At 35.8% G+C, this 22,201-nt stretch overlaps 1 protein-coding gene across 3 annotated transcripts in view; it reads left to right on the top strand.

The window, feature by feature from the left end:
- The first annotated feature begins 383 nt into the window (after positions 1-383).
- The window catches only part of LOC107928699 (cysteine-rich receptor-like protein kinase 3), a 33,572-nt gene continuing 11,754 nt past the window's right edge, over positions 384-22,201 (top strand). Inside the window, exons 1-7 of one of the 3 annotated variants that reach the window (XM_016859955.2) lie at positions 384-1,369; positions 1,463-1,576; positions 1,681-1,820; positions 1,919-2,129; positions 2,221-2,455; positions 2,540-2,684; positions 2,796-3,506. In XM_016859955.2, the coding sequence (XP_016715444.2) occupies positions 607-1,369; positions 1,463-1,576; positions 1,681-1,820; positions 1,919-2,129; positions 2,221-2,455; positions 2,540-2,684; positions 2,796-3,188 (2,001 nt within the window). In that variant the 5' untranslated portion in view covers positions 384-606 and the 3' untranslated portion in view covers positions 3,189-3,506. Of the gene's footprint in view, positions 1,370-1,462; positions 1,577-1,680; positions 1,821-1,918; positions 2,130-2,220; positions 2,456-2,539; positions 2,685-2,773; positions 3,507-22,201 lie in introns of those variants that run through there. The other 2 variants (XM_016859956.2, XM_041083032.1) reach the window with 2 other exon arrangements.

Here is a 22,201-nt window from a genome sequence, read left to right as displayed (position 1 = left end):
AAAGTCTAAATTGATGTGTAGAAAGATGTAAAAATTATAATTTGTTTAGAAGTTTGAAAAGGATGGAGTAACTAACAATTAATTATGCTAAAAAATTAGCAATATGAGAAGAAAAAGTAAAAAGAGATCACTCATTCATTGGTTTCACTTTAAAATAGTAGTCACCAATACAGTCACCAATAATATGGCTAAACATTTATTTTGGATCCTATGCGAAGACGCACGATAAAGATGGCACCGTCTGGAGTGGACTAAAAATAGAGAGCCCAACAAGACAAAAAAATCTAAATGTCCAAGTCAATCAATATCATAACGTCATGGACAATTTTGTCCCAACACTCACCCTGCTAAAAGTTTCCTCATTTTCATATCTGAAACAAACACAGAGAGGTGGTCCCCTTACCTTTTTCCTACTTTTGTCTATTCTTCTCCGTTTCTTCCCTGTAGACGCCTCACGCGTTTTCCCCTTCCTATTTCCCACAGTTGTGCCACGATCATTTTGTAGTTGTACGCCGTCAGCTTTCTTCAACAATTGACCTTTCTCTCTAACCCTCCTTTGTTTTTCTTTACTCTTTCCCCTTCTCTCAATCGCTCTTTCATCTACTAATGAATCAGCTTGTTTTCTTCTTCTTCTTCTTTTTGTTTGGAAAACTTTGTCTCTGTGATCCAAGAGCTACCGAGGCTGCTTTGATATGCACCAACACAACCGCTTCAATAACGGCGCGCAAATCCTTCGTGGCGAACTTCTTGGCGGTGCTGGACAGCTTTACGCCGCTCATCGTGCGCCAGAGGTACGCCGTCGTTGTCAAAGGAAGCGGTGACACCAGAGTGTACGGCTTTGGCGAGTGCATGAAAGACCTTGAGCAAGGAGACTGTAACATCTGCTTTGCTCAGTGCAAAGCGCAGATCATGAGATGTCTCCCCTTTCAGATAGGCACGCGTGGAGGCAGGCTTTTCTACGATGGTTGTTATTTAAGGTACGATGATTATAACTTCTTTGACGAAAGTTTGAGTGAAACAGACCGAACTGTTTGTGCTACAAAGGATGTTGGCTTGAGTAACGAGACAGGTTTTAGAGCAAATGTAATGCAGTTGGTAAGAAACTTGACCGTGGAAGCTCCAAAGAATGATGGATTCTTCGTAGGGTCTATGGGTAAAGGGAATAATGTGTCGGTTTATGGATTGGCTCAGTGCTGGGAATTGGTGAATGCGAGTGCTTGTGAAGATTGCTTGGTCAATGCAGTTTCTAGGATTAGTTCATGTCTTCCCAAGGAAGAAGGGAGGGTGCTGAATGCTGGTTGCTACTTGAGGTACTCAACCAATAAGTTTTATTACAATTCAACTGCTCCACCAGTTGGTGGGAATCGAGGTAGGTTCAAGTTTTTGTTTATGTTTCTTCCTCCTTTTCTTTAGCTTTAAATATTTTCACTGACACAATATATAATGTTACAATGTTCGTCAGGAAGAAGAAAATTAGCTATTATCCTGGCAACGACATTCTCCACTATGGCTCTAGCACTGATCTTTGCAACAGCGATTTTCTTTGTGAATAAGAAGCTTGTGAAGAAAAGACAAGGTATGGATCGATCCTTGTCATTAAAGATCTTGAAATGTCTTTTTTTTTTTTTTTGGTTACCTTAATTGTGCAATATGAAATTCATTGGTTTTCCTTGGGCATAGAGAGTAAGCAACTAGGAGCATTATCACCCCTCCTGAACAAGTCCAAGTTGAATCTCTCATACGAATCTCTGGAAAAGGCTACGAATTACTTTAGCGACACCAACAAGCTGGGACAAGGAGGATCTGGTTCCGTTTATAAAGTATGGTGTTGTTACATGACGTTTTACTTCTCTTAGCAGATGAGATAACCAAAGGTCATTCAAGGAACTAACAAGTTTTAAATTGCTCTGTCAAACAGGGAACTTTACCCAATGGGAAGGTTGTTGCAATAAAGAGACTCTTCTTTAATACAAGGCAATGGGTGGACCAATTCTTCAATGAAGTCAATTTAACCAGTGGCATTAATCACAAAAATCTCGTAAAGCTATTGGGATGCAGCATTACAGGCCCGGAAAGTCTTCTTGTTTACGAATTTGTGTCAAACCAGAGCCTCCATGATTATCTCTTCGGTTGTTATTTACTAACCTCTTTTTTAGGTAGAGTTGATTTAATATCTCTATGTAGGATCCTCTTGTTTACGAATCTATGAATTGGGTACAGTTAGAAAAGATGTTGAGCCACTAAGATGGGAGGAGCGATACAAGATCGTATTGGGTACCGCTGCGGGCTTGGCCTATCTGCACGAGGAATCCAAGTTGAGGATCATACATAGAGACATAAAACCCAGCAATATTTTACTTGATGAAGACCTGACCCCGAAAATTGCTGATTTCGGCCTTGTTAGACTATTTCCGGAAGACAAGACTCACATCAGCACCGCCATCGCTGGCACTTTGTAAGTTGATGAATATTTGAAACGTTGCACATTACCTTAATTTGCATATTACTAACCATGAATTCAATTACTTGGCATCTCTAGAGGTTACATGGCTCCAGAATACGCTGTTCGTGGCATGTTGACTCAAAAGGCTGATGTTTATAGTTTCGGTGTTCTCGTTATTGAAATTACTTGCGGGAAGAGGAACAAGTGCTTTTCTCCGGATATGGTCTGCATCCTACACATGGTAATTCATTTTGCAGAGCTTATCAACTACGTTATGCTTTTGTGATGATCTTTTTTGTCTCTAATTCTGAGGTCTTAAACTCATGCAAGATATATATATTTGAATTGGAAGGTATGGAATCAATATGAAGCAGATAAGCTTAGGGAAGTTGTTGATCCAGTTATAGAGCATAATTTTCGAGAAAAGGCGTGTAGATTGCTTCAAATTGGCCTACTCTGTGTACAAGCCTCAACAGAATTGCGACCATCAATGTCAACAATTGTGCAAATGCTTACTGATGATACTTGCGAAATTCCTTGTCCGACGCAGCCTCCTTTCTTGAGTCCTAGTAGCTCGGGGGTTAGCCTAAACATTACGACTTCTACTAGTAATTATCAGACCGAATCTTACATCCAGTCTTCGGCGCATAGCACAATGCAAAGTAGGATGGGGCCTAGATGGACCGCCTTTATAGAAAATGTTTCGGACAAGTTTCACGAAGATGGAATCGACACGTTGGGGTGATCTTGATGGGCTTCTCTGTGTTTCTGGTATCACTGGGTGATGAAGTAGTTCATATGACATTCTGCACTATTTGGAGGCGGCATAAATGGATGTGGATATCATCGGATACAAATGATTTAAACTAATAACGTCCAATACGTTTCTAACGCCGATTAATGCTTCATTATCAGTTTGATACTTTTAGTTATACAAAATTAGAAATGCTGTTTGTAAATACTAAAATCATTGACCAAGGGAGATCTTAATTACGTAAGCTAAGGAAGTTAGGTTTATGTACTTTTAACATAATGTTAAGCTATTTCTTTTTTCTTTTTTTAATTTCACAATACAATTAGAATTGTAAAATCTAATCATCATAATACACAGGGAATAGAGAACTGGATAAAAACCAGATTAATCTAAAAAAAAACAGAAACCTATACATAAAGTGGGAGGAGAATCCTCTTATTGTAATTACAAGCGGTGAGATTCAACCATAAACTTCAACTTTTACCAACTATACCATAACATTATTGCCCTGTCATACCATACTTATTAGCAAGTTGTGCTATTTATTAAACTTGTGTTCTCCTGCCTCGTTCAATTAAATGTGTTGTCTTTATATTTTATGCTGAATCTTTAGATAATAGTTATTTGTATTTAATACTTCTTAGTAAAGTTGGGAAAACAGGCTTTAGCTGGAAAATCTTCTGTATTAATTCAAGTCCGTAATAATTTAAGTTTGAGAAAATCCGAACCTATAACAAATTCGAATCAAAAAAATCTAAACTAGAGAAAATACGAGTCCAACAAAACCTGAGCCCGAGAAGGCCGAAGCTCGTAACAGATCTTAGTCCAAGATCAATTTGACTCAAGCCCAAGATAAATTCAATCCAAAACATAAAAAAACTCGATTTTATAACTCAACAGCCATGAGAGATATTAATAATTAATATAATTTTATGTTATTACTTAAAATATAGATAAATGATATTTCTTTTTTTTTTAAAAATGTATTCATAAGCATTGAATATTTATATTAAAATTTTATTAATAGGAAAAATAATTAATAATATTTTTTTATGTTAAACTATAAAGTGAAATAAATTTTTTAAAAGCACTAATTTAATATAAAATACTTTTTTAAGGACTAAAAAATTCAAATAAAAATAACAATAAAATAAATAAATAAATAATCTGAAAGTGAAGTGGGTTGGATACAAAAATCCCAAATTAGTTTTTAGATAACTACTAGCAAAGAACTAAAAAAATCAAAGGTAACATAAATGTCAAAATAGAAATTCCTAACAAAAACAGGTGTTTACATTGAACTTTAACCATTTATTGAGTTTGTTGGTATAAAGAAGATGGTGTAGAAGAAGTTGTGATTCGTGGAGAGCGGAAGGTTAGGTAGAGTTTTGACTTAATTGGGGAGTCTTAACTTTTATGGCAAATTGAATCGTTTCAATTGAGAATCAACAAGTCTAATAGTTCAACAAATACTATTAAACAGAAGTTTATGTAAATTGCTTCAAACTAGTATTAAATCGAAAAAAACCTGCTTGATCGACTTTTACTTTTGGATTTTTTTGAAACTTTTTTTTAATAAAATTTTGGCCAATGGCCAAAAAAAAAAAAACCAAAAAAACCAAAACTTTTGCATGTTTGTGGAGAGTAAAGAACAACACGTCAACTTTTGATGAATGAAATGAAACACCTTCTCTCGACTTCAAAATTTTGAAAGGAGGCAAAGAAACCCATATAAAAATGTAGGAAGTGAAAAGAAATTTGACGTTGGTTAACAATTATTTTTGAAAATTGATTTTTGTATTAATTCATTTAGAAAACTAAATGTAATTAAAAATTTGATTGTAGATATATCTCTTTTCTAATTACAATAAAGAGTCAATGATTACATATCACTCCTTAACCTTGCAAGATAATTAATGCACCATTTAAAATTAGAATGGATTAATATTTATTATTGAGAGCGGGAATAAAGAAGATGTCTCTATTCCTAATTAAGGATTCTAACACAAAGAAGGTTCGATTTTAGGAGTCGAATGCGATTCCTAAAGCTATGGTGTTTGTGGATCCACCACCAGTGCCTTCGTTGTCATAGAAGGATATGCTAGTGGGGAAGGAAATTTTTGATCAGATTAATAAAAGTGATGGCCAATACTTTGCTGATAATTTCTCCCTTATAGAGCAGGATGTCAAGAAATCTTTTGTTGATGGTGTTCCTTCCATTGACTTCTCGAAGAGAGTTTTTCAGCTTTTGGAAAAGGAAATGTCAACCTCTGTGGTACTCAATATGTTGGGACGAAACCTTGGAATCACGACTTTGTAAAATAGATTATATGGGACTTGGAGACCGTCTAAGCCTTTTCAATTTATGGATATTGAAAATAGTTATTTTCTTGCAAAATTTCAGAGTACTGAAGATTATGAAAAGATCCTTTCTTAGGGTCCGTGGGTTATTTTCGATCATTATCTTACCATCTAGCCTTGGACGATCGATTTCAATCCCAATATACCTATTGGAACCCACCCATTGTTTGAAAAGTCAAAAAGGGTGGGCACCGAAAGTAGAAAGTAAAATTGGTTGGCAAGTTGGGTTAAAAGTTGGCATGGGATAATTGCAATTTTGGTCCCTAATTGTATAGGGACATTGCAAGTTGATCCTTGAACCTCAACTATAAATAGGCCTAACCATTTCTTATTTTCTTCATCCCACACTTGCCATTCTCTACTTAAGGCAATTGTTCTCTCTCCCTATTTGTAAACTTTCACTTGTATTTTTGGAGTGAAATATATTTGGTAGTGCCCGAGGACGTAGGCAAAATTTGCTGAACCTCGTTAAAATTCTAGTGTTCTTTATTTTTGTTCTGCATATTTTGCAAGTGTCATTGTAGTGATTTATTGTGCTATTAAATTACGATAGAGGGATATTCTGGCTAGGAAAGATCTGGTATGTAAGCGATCCTCGTGATCCACCTCTCTTTCCTGGGAATTGAACTTAGTGTGATTTTTCAGTACAATAATTTTACTCTTTCACACGCTTCCGCGCAACAATTGGTACCAGAGCCAGGTTCGTACTTGGGGAATACGACCGTTTACGGTACTATTCACGTATACGGCACTATTTACGTATACAGTACTATTCATGTATACGGCACTATTCACGTATACGGTACTGTTCACGTATACAGTAGTTGGGACTGAGGAGAAAAATGGCAGCAGCATCGTCATCAGCAAGGACTACTGTGACAAATGCAAAATTTGAAGTAGAGAAATTTGACGGTACCAATAATTTTGGTATGTGGCAGTGTGAGATCCTGGATGTCTTATGTCAGCAAGAGCTGGATATAGCCCTTGAAGAAAAACCTGACAAGATGGATGACAAGGAGTGGGCCAAGATCAATAGACAGGCGTGTGGTACAATCCGCCTATGTTTGGCCAAAGAGCAGAAGTACTCCGTCATGAGGGAGACATCAGCGAAGAAGCTGTAGGATACATTGGAAGAAAAGTTTCTAACGAAAAGTCTTGAAAATAGGCTTTATATGAAAAAGAAACTTTTTCGGTTCACGTATGCACCCAGTATGTTGATGAATGACCATGTGAACTCATTCAATAAAATTTTAGCAGACTTGCTAAATTTGGATGAGAAATTTGAAGATGAAGACAAGGCATTATTGTTGTTGAATTCCCTTCCTGATGAATATGATCATCTTACCACCACATTGCTTCATGGGAAAGATTCAATCACATTTGATGCAGTCTGTAGTGCGTTGTATAGATCTGAGACTCGAAAGAAAGATAAAAGAGATCACAGAGATACAACTGCAGAAGTCTTAACAGTAAGAGGTCGTTCACACAGCAGCAAACCTGGTAGAAGGGGTAAGTCCAAAGGGAGACCCGCCAAAGATGAATGTGCCTTTTGTCATGAGAAAGGGCATTGGAAAAAGAATTGTCCTAAGTTACTAAAGGGCAAGTCTATTTCTAATGCATGTGTAGCGGAGCATGATGAGGAGTCAGACTTTAGCTTGGTTGGCATGGCAATGGCATGTCAAACAGATGAGTGGATATTGGATTCGGGATGTACTTACCATATGTGTCCTAATAAGGACTGGTTTTCTAGTCTTGAAGAACTAGAAGGTGGAGTTGTTTTTATGGGCAATGATAGTGCCTGTAAGACAATGGGTGTAGGTACAATCAAATTGAAGAACCATGACGGCTCAATCCAAGTTCTGACAGATGTTCGCTATGTACCCAGCTTGAAGAAAAATCTCATCTCATTAGGGGCCCTAGAATCTAAAGGGCTCACAATCACTTTGAGAGATGGATTACTAAAGGTAGTAGCTGGGGTATTGACGGTGATGAAAGGCACTAGAAGAAATAACTTGTACTATTTAAATGGAAGTATAGTTATTGGATCAACATCAACAGCTTCTGCGAAAGATGCAGATTCAGAGGCTACCAGGTTATGGCATAGGCGATTGGGACATGCTGGTGAAAAAGCTTTGCAGACTTTGGCGAATCAAGGCTTGTTGAAAGGTGCAAATTCTTGCAAATTGGAATTCTGTGAACATTGTGTTCTGGGCAAGCAGACGAGGGTAAAATTTGGTTCAGCAATTCACAATACGAAAGGAATTCTGGACTATGTTCACAGTGATGTGTGGGGACCTACCAAAGTGGCTTCTTTGGGAGGTATGCACTATTTTGTCACTTTTCTTGATGATTATTCAAGAAAAGTATGGGTGTATCTAATGAAAAGAAAAAATAAAGTTTTGGATGCATTTCTGAAGTGGAAGAAGATGGTGGAGACTCAGACAGGTCGAAAGGTCAAACGATTTCGATCAGATAATGGTACTGAGTACAAAAATGATCCATTTCTACAAGTATGTCAAGATGAGGGCATTGCGCGACACTTCACTGTTCGAGATACACCACAGCAGAATGGGGTGGCAGAACGCATGAATCGGACTATACTGGAGAAAGTTCGATGTATGTTGTCCAATGCTGGATTGGGCAAGGAATTTTGGGCTGAGGCAGTTACATATGCGTACCATCTAATTAACCGATTGCCATCAGCTGCAATAAATGGAAAAACTCCTATGGAGATGTGGACTGGTAAACCTACTACTGATTATGATTCTTTACATGTTTTTGGTTCCACTGCATATTATCATGTAAAAGAATCTAAGTTAGACCCAAGAGCAAAGAAAGCATTATTCATGGGTATAACTGGTGGTGTAAAAGGATACCGTCTCTGGTGTCCTGATACAAGGAAGATTGTTTTCAGTAGAGATGTAACTTTTGATGAATCAACCATGATGAAGAACGAGGATTCACAAAAGGATGACAAAACCAGTAGTACTTTGCAGCAGGTGGAGTTTGAAAAGGTTAATGATGATCCAGCTAATATTGAAAGAACAAATGATGAAGAAGTTTCGACCCAAGAACTTCTACAGCAACAAGATTCAATTGCATATAGGAGGCCAAGAAGAGAGATTCGTAAGCCTGCTCGCTTTGACGATATGGTGGCCTATGCACTTCCAATTGCAGATGATGATGTTCCTTCCACTTACACAGAAGCAATAAGTAACTCTGATGGTGTAAAGTGGAAGCAAGCTATGAATGAAGAAATGCAGTCTCTTCATAAAAATAGGACTTGGGAGTTGGTGAGACTACCCAAGGGAAAGAAGGCAATTGGATGCAAATGGGTATATGCAAAGAAGGAAGGATTTCCTGGTAAAAATGAAATTCGATACAAGGCTAGATTGGTAGCAAAGGGTTACGCTCAGAAAGAAGGAATAGACTACAATGAAGTGTTTTCTCCAGTTGTGAAGCATTCGTCTATTCGGATTTTGCTAGCCTTGGTTGCGCAATATGATCTTGAACTAGTTCAGCTTGATGTGAAGACAGCATTTTTACACGGTGATTTGGAAGAGGAAATCTATATGACTCAGCCTGATGGATTCAATGTTGCTGATAAAGAAAATTGGGTTTGCAAACTGACAAAGTCGCTTTATGGATTGAAACAATCTCCGAGGCAGTGGTACAAGCGATTTGATCAGTTCATGAAAGGGCAAAGGTACACAAGAAGTAAATTTGATCATTGCGTATATTTTCAGAAGCTACAAGAAGGAACTTTCATATACTTGCTCTTATATGTTGATGATATGCTGATAGCATCTAAGAGCAAAGTTGAGATTGAGAGATTGAAGACTCAACTCAATCTCGAGTTTGAGATGAAAGATCTAGGTGAAGCTAAGAAGATTCTTGGCATGGAAATATGTAGAGATAGAGCTCATGGCAGAGTTAGCTTGTCTCAGAAGCAGTATTTGAAGAAAGTACTACAGCAGTTTGGCATGAACGAGCAGACCAAACCTGTAAGTACCCCGTTGGCTTCTCATTTCAAGCTTTCTGCACAACTATCTCCTTCGACGAATACGGAACGAGAATACATGTTGCAAGTTCCGTATTCTAATGCAGTGGGTAGCTTGATGTATGCAATGGTGTGTACAAGACCCGACATTTCACAGGCAGTTAGTATAGTGAGCAGGTATATGCATAATCCTGGAAAAGGACATTGGCAAGCTGTGAAATGGATTCTACGGTATATTCAGAAGACCGTGGATGTTGGATTACTGTTCAAGCAGGATAATACACTTGGTAAAGGTGTTATTGGGTACGTTGATTCTGACTGTGCCGGTGATTTGGACAAGCGAAGATCAACCACCGGTTATGTGTTTACACTTGCTGGAGGACCAATAAGTTGGAAGTCTACACTACAGTCTACAGTTGCATTGTCAACCACAGAAGCCGAGTACATGGCTGTAACAGAGGCTGTAAAGGAGGCTATTTGGTTACAAGGTATGGCTAAAACCTTGGGGTTGGTTCAGGAGCATATTAAAGTGTATTGTGATAGTCAAAGTGCTATTCATTTAGCAAAGAATCAAGTCTATCATGCACGTACAAAACATATCGACGTACGATTCCATTTTGTGCGGGAAATTATTGAAGAGGGGAAAATTTGTCTTCAGAAGATCAAGACTGCAAATAATCCCGCAGATATGATGACCAAGGTGGTAACAGCAACCAAGTTCGAACATTGTTTGAACTTGATTAATATCCTGCAAGTTTAACAGTTGAAGAAGGCACTATCAAGTATTGTTGTCAAAGGCAGAAAGAATTGTGTGAAGATAAGATTATCCTAATCAAATCTTCAAGGTGGAGATTATTAGAACCCACCCATTGTTTGAAAAGTCAAAAAGGGTGGGCACCGAAAGTAGAAAGTAAAATTGGTTGGCAAGTTGGGTTAAAAGTTGGCATGGGATAATTGCAATTTTGGTCCCTAATTGTATAGGGACATTGCAAGTTGATCCTTGAACCTCAACTATAAATAGGCCTAACTATTTCTTACTTTCTTCATCCCACACTTGCCATTCTCTACTTAAGGCAATTGTTCTCTCTCCCTATTTGTAAACTTTCACTTGTATTTTTGGAGTGAAATATATTTGGTAGTGCCCGAGGACGTAGGCAAAATTTGCTGAACCTCGTTAAAATTCTAGTGTTCTTTATTTTTGTTCTGCATATTTTGCAAGTGTCATTGTAGTGATTTATTGTGCTATTAAATTACGATAGAGGGATATTCTGGCTAGGAAAGATCTGGTATGTAAGCGATCCTCGTGATCCACCTCTCTTTCCTGGGAATTGAACTTAGTGTGATTTTTCAGTACAATAATTTTACTCTTTCACACGCTTCCGCGCAACAATACCTTACCCTAATATGGTCCTCACATAGATTCGTTTTCCCGGTCATCCCAGTCACTTTTATAAAAAAACAGATTCTTATAGAGATTCGAGGGACTGATAGGTAAAGTAACAAAGTTGGATTTTAACACGGATAATAGAGCAAGGGGACAGTACGCTCGTATGGCAGTTTTTGTCAATTTAGGGTAACCGTTAGTCTCTAAGATTTTTATCAATAGTAGCTTTCAAAGGATTGAGTATGAAAACTTACCTGTGGTTTGCTTTAAGTGTGGTTGCTATGGACCTGTTCATCAGCCACACAGACCTCAGGGGTGAAAGAGAAGGGTGAGTCACCGAAACAAACTTCTGTAATTACTGCAGTGGTCGGAGAAGGAGACTATGGTCCTTAGATGTTAATGGAGCAGAAGACCAGGCGCGGTACCTTGGATGGAACTAAAAAAGGAAACAATTTTAAAGGGGAGAAAAGTATGGGATCAAGTTATCAATCTGTAGTTGATTTGGAGGCAACTTTAATGGAAAAGGAAATGATTAAGGAACCCTAGAAAGATTTGAAGAAAAAAGAGAAAACTGCTTTAATTGGTTCCCAAGCTAAACCTTCAACGGGTAAAAAACCTATTAATAATGGTTCTAAAAAATTTAACTTGGGCATGTTGGTGGGGAAATATTTAAAGGGTCAGACCTGTGACTCTAAGGTCACTAATCTTCTGAATGATTATTCCATGGGTGAGACTAAAATGGGCCTGGATTCGCCGGTTTCTTTGGTTGTAAAAAATCTAACTCCTTTGATTAGTAACGAGCAGGCCCTTAGCAATGTTAGCAGTGGGTTGCAGTAAGAGGCCCAGGGTCCAAAAGAATCTGCAGCAGACTTATCTAAACTCTCAAGTGCCACGCATGATTCTTTGTCAAATGCTGAAGGAAACAATCGATATTTAATTTCAGGTAATTCTGTCTCTTTTTTTCCTTTAGTTTTAAATTCACAAAATGTTGTTGACGCGATCAAGTACAAGTGGACCCCCATTTTTCTCTCCAAAAGCAAGCAGAACATGTAGTGCACTTTAATCTTGCTTTTGAAGATAATTCTTTTGTTAATTTAGAGGTGAAGGAAAGTGTTTTTGAGGACAAAAATCATTCGGCAATTGTGTTCAAAAATAGAAATATTTTGGAGCCCGTGAGTGAGGAGACAGGGGGTAGTGGTCCTTCAACTGGAATTAAATTGCCTAGGGAGGTTTTTAAAGGACAGAATGCTAAAGTGACTGGTCCAAAATGTGGTTGGAAACTTAATAAAACTTTAAAAAGACTAGGTAATCGTTTAAAAAATCCTAAAAATATTCAGGTTCCATTTGCTGATTCTATGAAGAGGGCAGCGGAGCTTATTACATGCTATGGATTTGTTGCGGCAAAAAGGAGAGTGAGCGAAGTTTTCTTTTTCCGGTCGCCAATAAGGTAAGATCTTTTTTCCTTTTTAAAATTTTTATTATTATGAATTTGTCTATTTTATCTTGGAATGTACAGGGATGTGTGTTTGATAAATTTTTGCAAGCTTTTCACGAGTACAATAATCAGCATAAGCCTAATATAGTTAGTCTTCTTGAACGAAGAATTAGTGGGACTAAAGATGACACAATCATTACGAAGTTAGGCTGGGATAAATCTCATCGCGTGAAAGTGGTAGAATTTTCTAGAGGTATCTAGATTGGATGGAAAAATTCGATTGATTTGGAGGTGGTTGATAATCATTCTCAATTGATTTTGGCTCGTATCTGTTCTAATTTGCATCCTAATCCGATCTTTGTTGCTTTTGTGTATGAAAGCCCTGACAAACTGAAAAGGAAATTTTGTGGAATGATTTAAGTCTCTCAATTTCACTTGGGTATGATTCTTGGATGGCCATTGAATATTTTAACGCCATCCTCTCTTCAAATGATAAAAAAAGCGGTTATGTCAAAGGTCGCAAATGCTAGTTTTTTGGTGAGTTTATGGATAAAGCTCAATTGCATGATCTGGGTTTTCAGTGGCCTCCTTTTATGTGGCATCGTGGTAATCTCTCTGAAAAACTAGATAGAGCTGTGGGTAACGACGCTTGGATGAAATCTTTTCCTAGCTGTTCGGTTTTTCATTTACCTATAATTAAATCTGATCATCAACCACTTCTTTTAAATTTTTTCATGAAGTTAGAAATGCTCCTAATCGTCCCTTCCCGTTTTTAGCTGGCTGGTTACATCACCAAAATTTCTCTGATTTTGTCAAGAAAAATTGGAGTTTCGACGGTAATATGATTAGCGCGATTATTGGTTTTACTAATAAGCTTAAAAGGTGGAACAATTGTGTTTATGGACATATAAACCAGAAGAAGAGGCAGTTAATGCATAAGCTTTCTAAAATTTAGCATGTTTTGGACCTTTTGGGGTCTAATTCTCTTATTCATTAGGAAGTAATGATTCGAGATGAGCTTGAAAATATTCTTTATCATGAGGAGATGCTCTGGAAGCAAAAATCAAAATGCGAGTGGCTTAATTTGGGAGATCGTAACTCTAGCTGCTTCCATAGATGTACAATTCAAAGAAGGAATTTTAATAAAATTAATGCTTTATGTAATACTGATGGGGATTAGATTTTTGATCCTAAGGTTTTTAAGACCGAAACGGTTAATTTTTTTCTAGAATCTTTATGGGGAGAATCCAGGCCCGTTAAGAATTCTTCCTCTTAGTGATTTTCCTTCCTCAGTCCTGAAGATGTTGATTTTCTCGGGAGAAATGTTACGAATGAGGAAATAATGATTGCTCTTTTCGACATGGCACCCTTGAAAGCCCCAAGTAGTGATGGTTTTCATGCTGCTTTCTTCCAGAATCAATGGGATAATATTGGGGATGCTATTTGTGAGTGGGTCAATAAGGTTTTTGAGGGAGGTACCATCGACTAAGAATTCAATAACACATTTATTGTGTTAATCCCCAAAGTTCCAAACCCAAAAAATTTCTCACAGTTTCGGCCTATCAGCCTTTTGTTGTAACACCCTTAACCCATATATGTGGTCGAAACAGGGTTACACCGAAATATACAAATCAAATACAGACAATTCATATTAATTAACATTCATATAAAAAATTATTCATAAAGTCCCTTATATGAACCCTCAAGGTCCAAAATACACATTAGAAACAAGTTAGGACTAAACCGAGTACTTAGAAAAATTTCCACAAAATTTCAAAATTTTTCCAAGATGTAGGAGACACACGCCCATATGGTCAGGCTGTGTGGCTCACACGGCCAAGAGACACACCCGTATGGGCATTCAAAATGAGGCACACGGCCCTATCCCAGCCCATGTTAGTACCCGTGTAACTCTCTGACTTGGGGCACACGGCCAAGTCATATGTCCATATGCTAGGCTGTGGATTGGTGTAGGGGTCACATTGCTAAGCCATACACCTGTGTGCCAGGCTGTGTGATCAATTTTGAGCATTCTATTTTGAAATTTAAAGAATACATGGGGCACACAGCCAAAACACACACCCATGTGTTAGGCCGTGTGTCACACATGGTTGAGACACACACCCGTATCTCTGCCCGTGTGGACAAAATAAGGTCATTTCCAAGCCTTATTCTCACCCAATTTGTATTTCTCCTTCATCAACACTTTAACATATTCTCAAGCCAATACAATACATCCAAATCAAGCCAAAACAGAGTCTTATACATGACAAGTCAACTCACATGTTCAATTATCCAAACTTACCAAAATAACCATACATACATATAGGCATATTTTACCTAATTTATACTATCTCAAACCAAACCTCAACATACCTATATGATTTCCATTATTTATCCATTCAAACACACATAAACATATGAATGCTACTTTTTACATATCAAAACATATCAATTACAAGCCATACCATGGCTAAATTTCAACCAAACACATACATGCGTTTATAACCTAAAATTTAATTTACTTTCTATACCTAAATGAGCTGATGGATATTGTGAGATATCTCCGCCAAGCTTCCGACCTAACGAGTTTCCAAAGTACTACAAAATCGAGAAAATAAAACAGAGTAACCTAACGAGTTTCCAAAGTACTATAAAATAGAAGAAATAAAATAGAGTAAGCATTTAATACTTTGTAAATTCGTATAACAGGAAATTAACTTACCATTTAATTCACATTTAAGGTAAGCAAATAAACATGTTCAAGCTAATTTGGCCATTTTCCTAAACACATATCCTCATCAAGCATGTTAGTCATGTAATTCATATAAATACCAAGAAACATAAATGAGCTAATTAATATTCAGTTTCCATATAAATGTATTTATCACTTCAAGTATCCATGAACATGTACATATCATATCTTTGTATTTCGAGTATTTCTTATAGTAATTCATCTTAAATTCATATAATCTTATATCGAAACTTTACCCGTTGAATTGTTTAAAATATCGATGGATACAAGGGTAGTACACATAATGTGTACAAAACTATAAACCGTCAATTCATATTCGGGAATGCTCATATGAGCACATAAACGAGAAGCTCTCTTTCGAGCCATATAATGGGAAGCTCATGTGAGCCATGTAACGGGAAGCTTATTCAGGCTGTATAACGGGAAGCTTATAAGAGCCATTATCAAGAAGCTATGCGAGCCAATAACGGGTAGCTCCGAAGAACCATTAATCAGAAAGCTCTAGATAGCCATATATCAGAAAGTTCAAGCAAGCAAATATCGAGAAGCTTTGGAGAGCCATTAATTAGGAAGCTCACAAAGAGCTTTGGGAAGCTCACGAAGAGCCATATATCGGGATGCTCATAAGAGTTGTGGTGTGTCTACAACACATGCAGAATCACAACCAATCGGAATACTCTAAAGAGCTATTAACGAGAAGCTCGTAGGAACCATATAACGGGAAGCTCAAGAGAGCTATATATCAGGATGCTCATGAGAGCTAATAACGGGATGCTCTTTCAAGTTGTGGTGTGTCCGCAACATATGCAAGACCACAACCAATTCGGAAACCCTGTCTCCATCGAATTTCATTTATTCAATCGAGACTTAATATGTATCGAGCATTGTCTGATATGTGACCGATTTTCATACATGTCAATTATATAATACATATACACAACATTCAATTTAAAACATATAAATATACAATTAAATTACACGAACTTACCTCGACAATTGTTCGTGTACGAAAAATCTACTAATCCGAGCCTTTTTCTATTCCACGATCTGACTTCGTATTTAATCTATCCAGATCTATATAAATGAATTTAACATTAATTTATATTCCTTTCAATTCAATTCACATCTTTGGAAAAATTACCATTTTGCCCCTATACTTTTAATTAATTATGATTTCATCCCTAGGCTTGAAAAATAAAATTCATGCAGCTTAATCCTTATTCCAAGCCTAGCCGATTTTTAAATATCACAATAGCAGTTCATGTATTTCATAAAATTTAGAATTTTTTCATGAATTTTAAAACTTTTCAATTTAGTCCCTAGATCATAATTTCATCAAAATTCCCTTTACAAAAGTTATTTATCTATCAACAACCTTTCATTTTCTACCATAAAACTTCATAATTCAACTGTATTCATCTATGTAAAAACCCTAGTACTTTGATAACTTTACAAAGTAATCCCTGAGATAGCTAGATTAAGTTATTACGATATCAAAAATATAAAAATTATTAAAAATGAGACTTGAATATTCACCTAATTGAGCCAAAACAACCTTGTCTATCTTCAAGCTTCAAACTAGGGTTTCCATGTCTTTTGATTTTAGGAAAGATGATAAATGATGATATTTTGTTTTATTTTATTATTTATCATCTTTATTTATCATCTTTCTAACTCTATCCTTTTCTTTTCTTAATTTTCCATTGATGACTAATCATCCTTATCTACTAACTCTTATAAATGGTCTATTTTCCATATAAGGAACTTAAATTTTAAATTCCATAGCTATTTGATACTTATAGCTACTACAACTCAACTTTTGCATTTCATGCAATTTGGTCCTTTTATCAATTAAACATGTAATGAGTAAAATTTTTCTAATGAAATTTTCATACGATATTTATTTCATAATTCAGACTATAAAATAATATTAAAAAATGTTTCTAACAGATTCAGATTTATGGTCCCGAAACCACTATTCCGATTTCACAAAAAACGGGTTGTTACATTTGCTCTGTGTTGTACAAGTTGATCATAAAGGTCATTGCTAATAGATTTAAGAGTATCTTTTCGAAGATCATAGGTCAAGAACAAGTGGGCATCATTGTTGAGAGAAGTATTATCGATAACGTCATTATCACTCAGGAAGTTTTACATTCTATGATAACTAAGAAGAAGCTCCAGTGGATGGCAATCAAGATTGATTTGAAGAAGGCTTACGATAGAGTCAGATGGGACCTTGTAGAAGCTTCTCTCAATGCAACATGTATTCCTTCTCATTTGGTTAAAGTTATTATGAATGCTATCTCGTTATCCTCTATGTAGGTATTATGGAATGGTGCGACAACACGAATGTTTAGGCCAATATAGGGTATTCGACAAGGCTGTCCTTTGTCACCATACCTCTTTGTCCTCTGTATGGAATGGTTGAGCCATAGATTTCACACTGGTATCTCTTCAGGGGAGTGAAGCCACATTCGATTATCACGCATATGACTTAATCTTTCACATCTGTTCTTTGCAGATGACTTGGTGATTTTTAGTCGAGCTGATTTGATTCATAGTGGTCTCCTCAAGAATTTTTTGAGTAACTTTTGTGAGTTATCTGGTCAAAAGGTCAATGCTAGGAAAACGAATGTGTTCTTTTTTATGAGGGTGAATAAACTTTTAAAGAATAAAATCAATAACATGCTTGGTTTTCAAGAAGTTAATGATTTGGATCACTATCTCGGGGTTCGATTTTTTCATCAAAGGGTTACTAATAACATATTTGATTTTTTGGTGGAAAGAGTTCGTAATCGACTTTCTAGTTAGGATGTTAAGAGACTTTCCTTTGCTGGAATACCTTAGCACAATTAGTTCTGTTGTCTATTCCAAGTTATCTCATATAGTCGACTCTAGTTCCTAAAGGAATTTGTGACTGTATTAAAGAATTAGCAAGATAATTCATTTGGGGTGTTGTGGACGAGAAAAGGAAAATGGCTTTGGTGGGGTGGGATGATATCTATCAGCCTAAGCTACACAAAGGTCTCGGTTTTTGATGTTTGGGGGATCAGAACAAAGCTTTCATGTTAAAAATTGGCTACGGCCTTATTACTAAGACTGAAGCTCTATAGGTTCAGGTCCTTAGAGCTAAGTATAGATTGTGTAAAAGTATGCCGGATTTTATTATGAGGAACAGTTGCTCCTATATATGGAAAGCTATTGCCAAAACTTGGCCTCTGTTGCGCAGTAATATGATCTGATCCATTGGAAATGGGAGGACTATTCATTGTTGGGAGGACAATTGGGTCCTTAATATGGGACCTGTCAATCAATATGTTCCGAGTCATGGCAACATTGTTCTTGAGAGCAAAGTTAATGAGATGGCTTTGGTTAATGGCGATTGGAACCTTGATCTTTTCAGACTGTGGTTGCTAGAAGAAGTGGTTAAACGAATCATTAACATCCTTCCTCCTTTAGACTTAGCTAGGCTAGATATTCCATCTTGGTCTAGAACGACGACCAGTGTCTTTTCTATGAAAAGTGTATATTATATGCTGAAGGAGGAGTCTTGGAATCCGAATGAGGTGAATTGAAGCATTGTATGGAAAATTTTGGGGCCCCAATATGTTAAGCAGTTCATCTGGTTAATTCTTAAATAGAGACTTTTAACTAACTCTGAAAGAGTTAGAAGAAGTATTGCGCAAGATGCGTCGTGCCATCTTTGTGGCCATATTATGGAGGATATCCTTTATATCCTTAGGGATTGTTATTTTGCGAAGTAAATTTGGCACCATGTCATCCCTGCTAATCATCTTAGAAACTTTTTTTTGGGTAATATTTCGGAATGGCTTTTCTCGAATTTGCAATCTCTTTCTACCAACAAGACGAGTGACTCATCTTGGGCTTGCCCCTTTGGGATTATTCTTTGGCGCATTCGGAAGAATCGTAATTTGATTATTTTTCAAAAGAATGCTATGAATCTGAAGGATATAATCAATGTCTCTTATAGTTGGGCGAAACATATTTTCTCTCTATCCATAATGAAGCTTTGGTTTCTCAACCGAAACAAACTTCAGGTCGTCAAAATTCAGGTATGTGTGTTTTCCTTAATACTGATAGTGCTGTTCACTTTGTGTATGGTTTCTCTACTACAGATGGAGTGATATTCAATAGCAAAGGGAAGTGAATCCTAGGTTACAATCGCTTTTTGGGAAATGTTCAATAGTGATTGCTGAGTTGTGGGGTATATTGGATTGTCTATTTCTCCTTTAGAAACAAGGTTATGACGAGGTCATTATTCAATTAGATAATCTTGAAAATATAATTTCTTCAGTGAAAGTAAGCTTGGTGGTCCAAAAAACTCCCTGATAAGGAGGATTCAACAAATCCTAACCTTTAAAGAGAAGTGGTCCTTGAATTATGTTCTTAGAGAGACAAATAGAGCAGTTGATGCTTTGGCAAAAATGGCTCTATTGAGTGATGAATCTTTGCATATGTTTGGGGATCCCCATTTGGGGATTACAGAAATATTGAAGGACGACAACTCTTTTGATAATTTGTTTATTATCTACTCTATGTAATCATTTATTTAATTTACCAAAAAAAATCAAAGCTTACGAGTTAGTAGAAAATAACATCAAGCATTCAAACACCTTAAACAATCATTTACCAAATTGTAAAGAGACTCGTATTAAGTTGTATTATGTGGTCAGATCATAATGTGATAAGACAACTTATATTAGTAGGTAAAATAAATGGTCTATAGTCTAATTGGAATTGAGCAAATTGATTAAAAGCCTATTATATTATTTACAAGTCCAATTAGGAAAATATCTTGTCTTGGGTATCGTAGCAGATGACTCCCAAAAGATAAAGACATAAATGTGATTGTTTAGATTCACAATACATTAGGCAAGACCCAAGTATAATAAATTCTAGGTTCGTTTAAGGATTCATTCACCTATGACGTTTATAAAGTGTCTTACCTTAATTCGAAGTAAGTGATTGACTACATGTGAGTAACTCGTATATTTTGATGTATTGAAAGCTTGAGTTTCATTGATAATAAAACTGAAAGCTAGTATGTTGGGTATATGACTTTTGATTTCGAAATTATTTTTATATCAAAACATTAAAAATTTAAAGCTAAGTCATGCCGATCACACTCACCATACCAAAGTGTCAATATAAAAAGAATGGTGTAAAAGAAGATGATGATTAACATAGTGGTTAGAAGTTGTGCAAAGAGCCAATGTAATACCCCTTACTCGCATCAATGATCAATGTAGATGAATGATGTCACATTAACAAAATCTTCACATTTATAATTTTTTTTATAAAATATTTATCATGTAAATGGTTTAAATAAATCTAAGTAAACACTATTCCAGAATTTAAAAGCTTTTGGGCACATTACAAAATCTTATTGTAGCATTTCTTAAATGTTTGAGTACTATAAACATATAAAACAAGTTTTCGGATGCTCATTAGGCTCCTAACACAAGCTATTAGATATAAAAGAGTAAGGGTTGCACAAAACCAAATCATTTTTGCATTTTAAATCTTTGTACAATCATTTTCGAGGTCTTAAAACCCTTTTAAAACAATTTTCAAGGTTTCTTTTACTTAGAATTTGTTTAGAGTTTCTTGGAGACTTGAAAATAGTTTTGTTGGCGTAAGTGAACATGTATCAATACATGGTCCTTTACAAACCAATACATGATCTTGATACATATACCGATACTTAAAAGATTAGACACTATGCAAAAACCCAAAATTAGTTCAAAAACACCTAAAACTTACTACTAAGTTCCAATTCATTTCAAAACCTTATCAAAACTAATTTAAGCACAAATTCATCTTAAAAACACGGTTAAAACAATTCAACACCAAAGTTTATTTTGAATGTATTAAAAATATTATACACATCAAGGAAACACCTCAAAGCTTACAAGCCTAATAAATTATACACTTAATCTATGTATATGTCATTTTAAACTATTCTAATACGGGCTAAATTCTCTATGCCAAACAAACCTTGTACGGGGACCTGATTCTCCCAATACATGATAGTTTCTCAGAATAGTTCTTTTACTTACGTGTTTTAAACAATTAACCCATCAAGATCATAAAACTTAATAAGTAGATTAAATTTTTTCTACTTTACCTTATATTGTATATGTTAGTGTCAAGTTCTTGACTTGAGACTTTCACAACCTAATTTTATATTATCATAAAAATTACAAAATCTTTTAAAAATTTAATGCTATATTTGGTTATGGGTATATTAATATAAAAAAATTTCAACATTTGTCTTAAAATAACTAAAACATAAAATAAATAATAATTAGTATATTAGAAATATGAATAAAATTCTTGTAAAAAAAATATTTTCAAAAGAAACCAAAAAATTTTCTTAATGTTACCAAAAAAAATAATGTGACCAATTTTAAATATTTTAGAACTAAATAATAACAGAAACATATGGAAAAAGAAAAACTTTAACCAAACATAGTATAATTGTTATTGTATTCTTTTCCAGGAAATAGAATGATAAAAACACCATACCAAATTAATGATGCATTCGGGTAAAATACCAATAAAGGCCCATTTCCAACTTTTTTTACGGAAATGGGCCGATTTCTTAATTATTTACTGGAATAGGTTGAAAACGGGGAAATCGCGTCCACGTCAGCGCGAAATCAGGGTATTTGCCAGCAAAGCGCGTCCCTGAGGAAGCGCTTTGTCCACATCAGCAGAAAACGCTTCCCTGAGGACGCGATTTGTGCTGATGTGGACAAAGCGTTTCCTGAGGGACACGTTTTGCCCGTGTTTTTCATCTGTTGGGATTAGGGTTTTTTAGGGTTAGGGTTAAGGTGGGTTAAGATTTTTATGGTTTAGGGTTAGGGTTTTTTAGGGTTTATGGTTTTTGTAAGGGTTTAATTAAATAAATTAGGGTGTAAGATTAATTAATTAATTAAATATTAATTAAAAAATTAATTAAATTCATGTTTAGGGTTAAGTAATTAAATTTGTGTTTAGGGTTTTGAAAAAAATATGCAATATAAATTATGTATTAGTGTAT

Source organism: Gossypium hirsutum, chromosome A12 (genome assembly GCF_007990345.1).
Source record: "Gossypium hirsutum isolate 1008001.06 chromosome A12, Gossypium_hirsutum_v2.1, whole genome shotgun sequence".
In the NCBI taxonomy this organism is placed as follows: domain Eukaryota; kingdom Viridiplantae; phylum Streptophyta; class Magnoliopsida; order Malvales; family Malvaceae; genus Gossypium; species Gossypium hirsutum.
The sequence above is the reverse complement of the archived record's forward strand: the minus strand, read 5'-3'. Positions and strand labels throughout refer to the sequence as shown.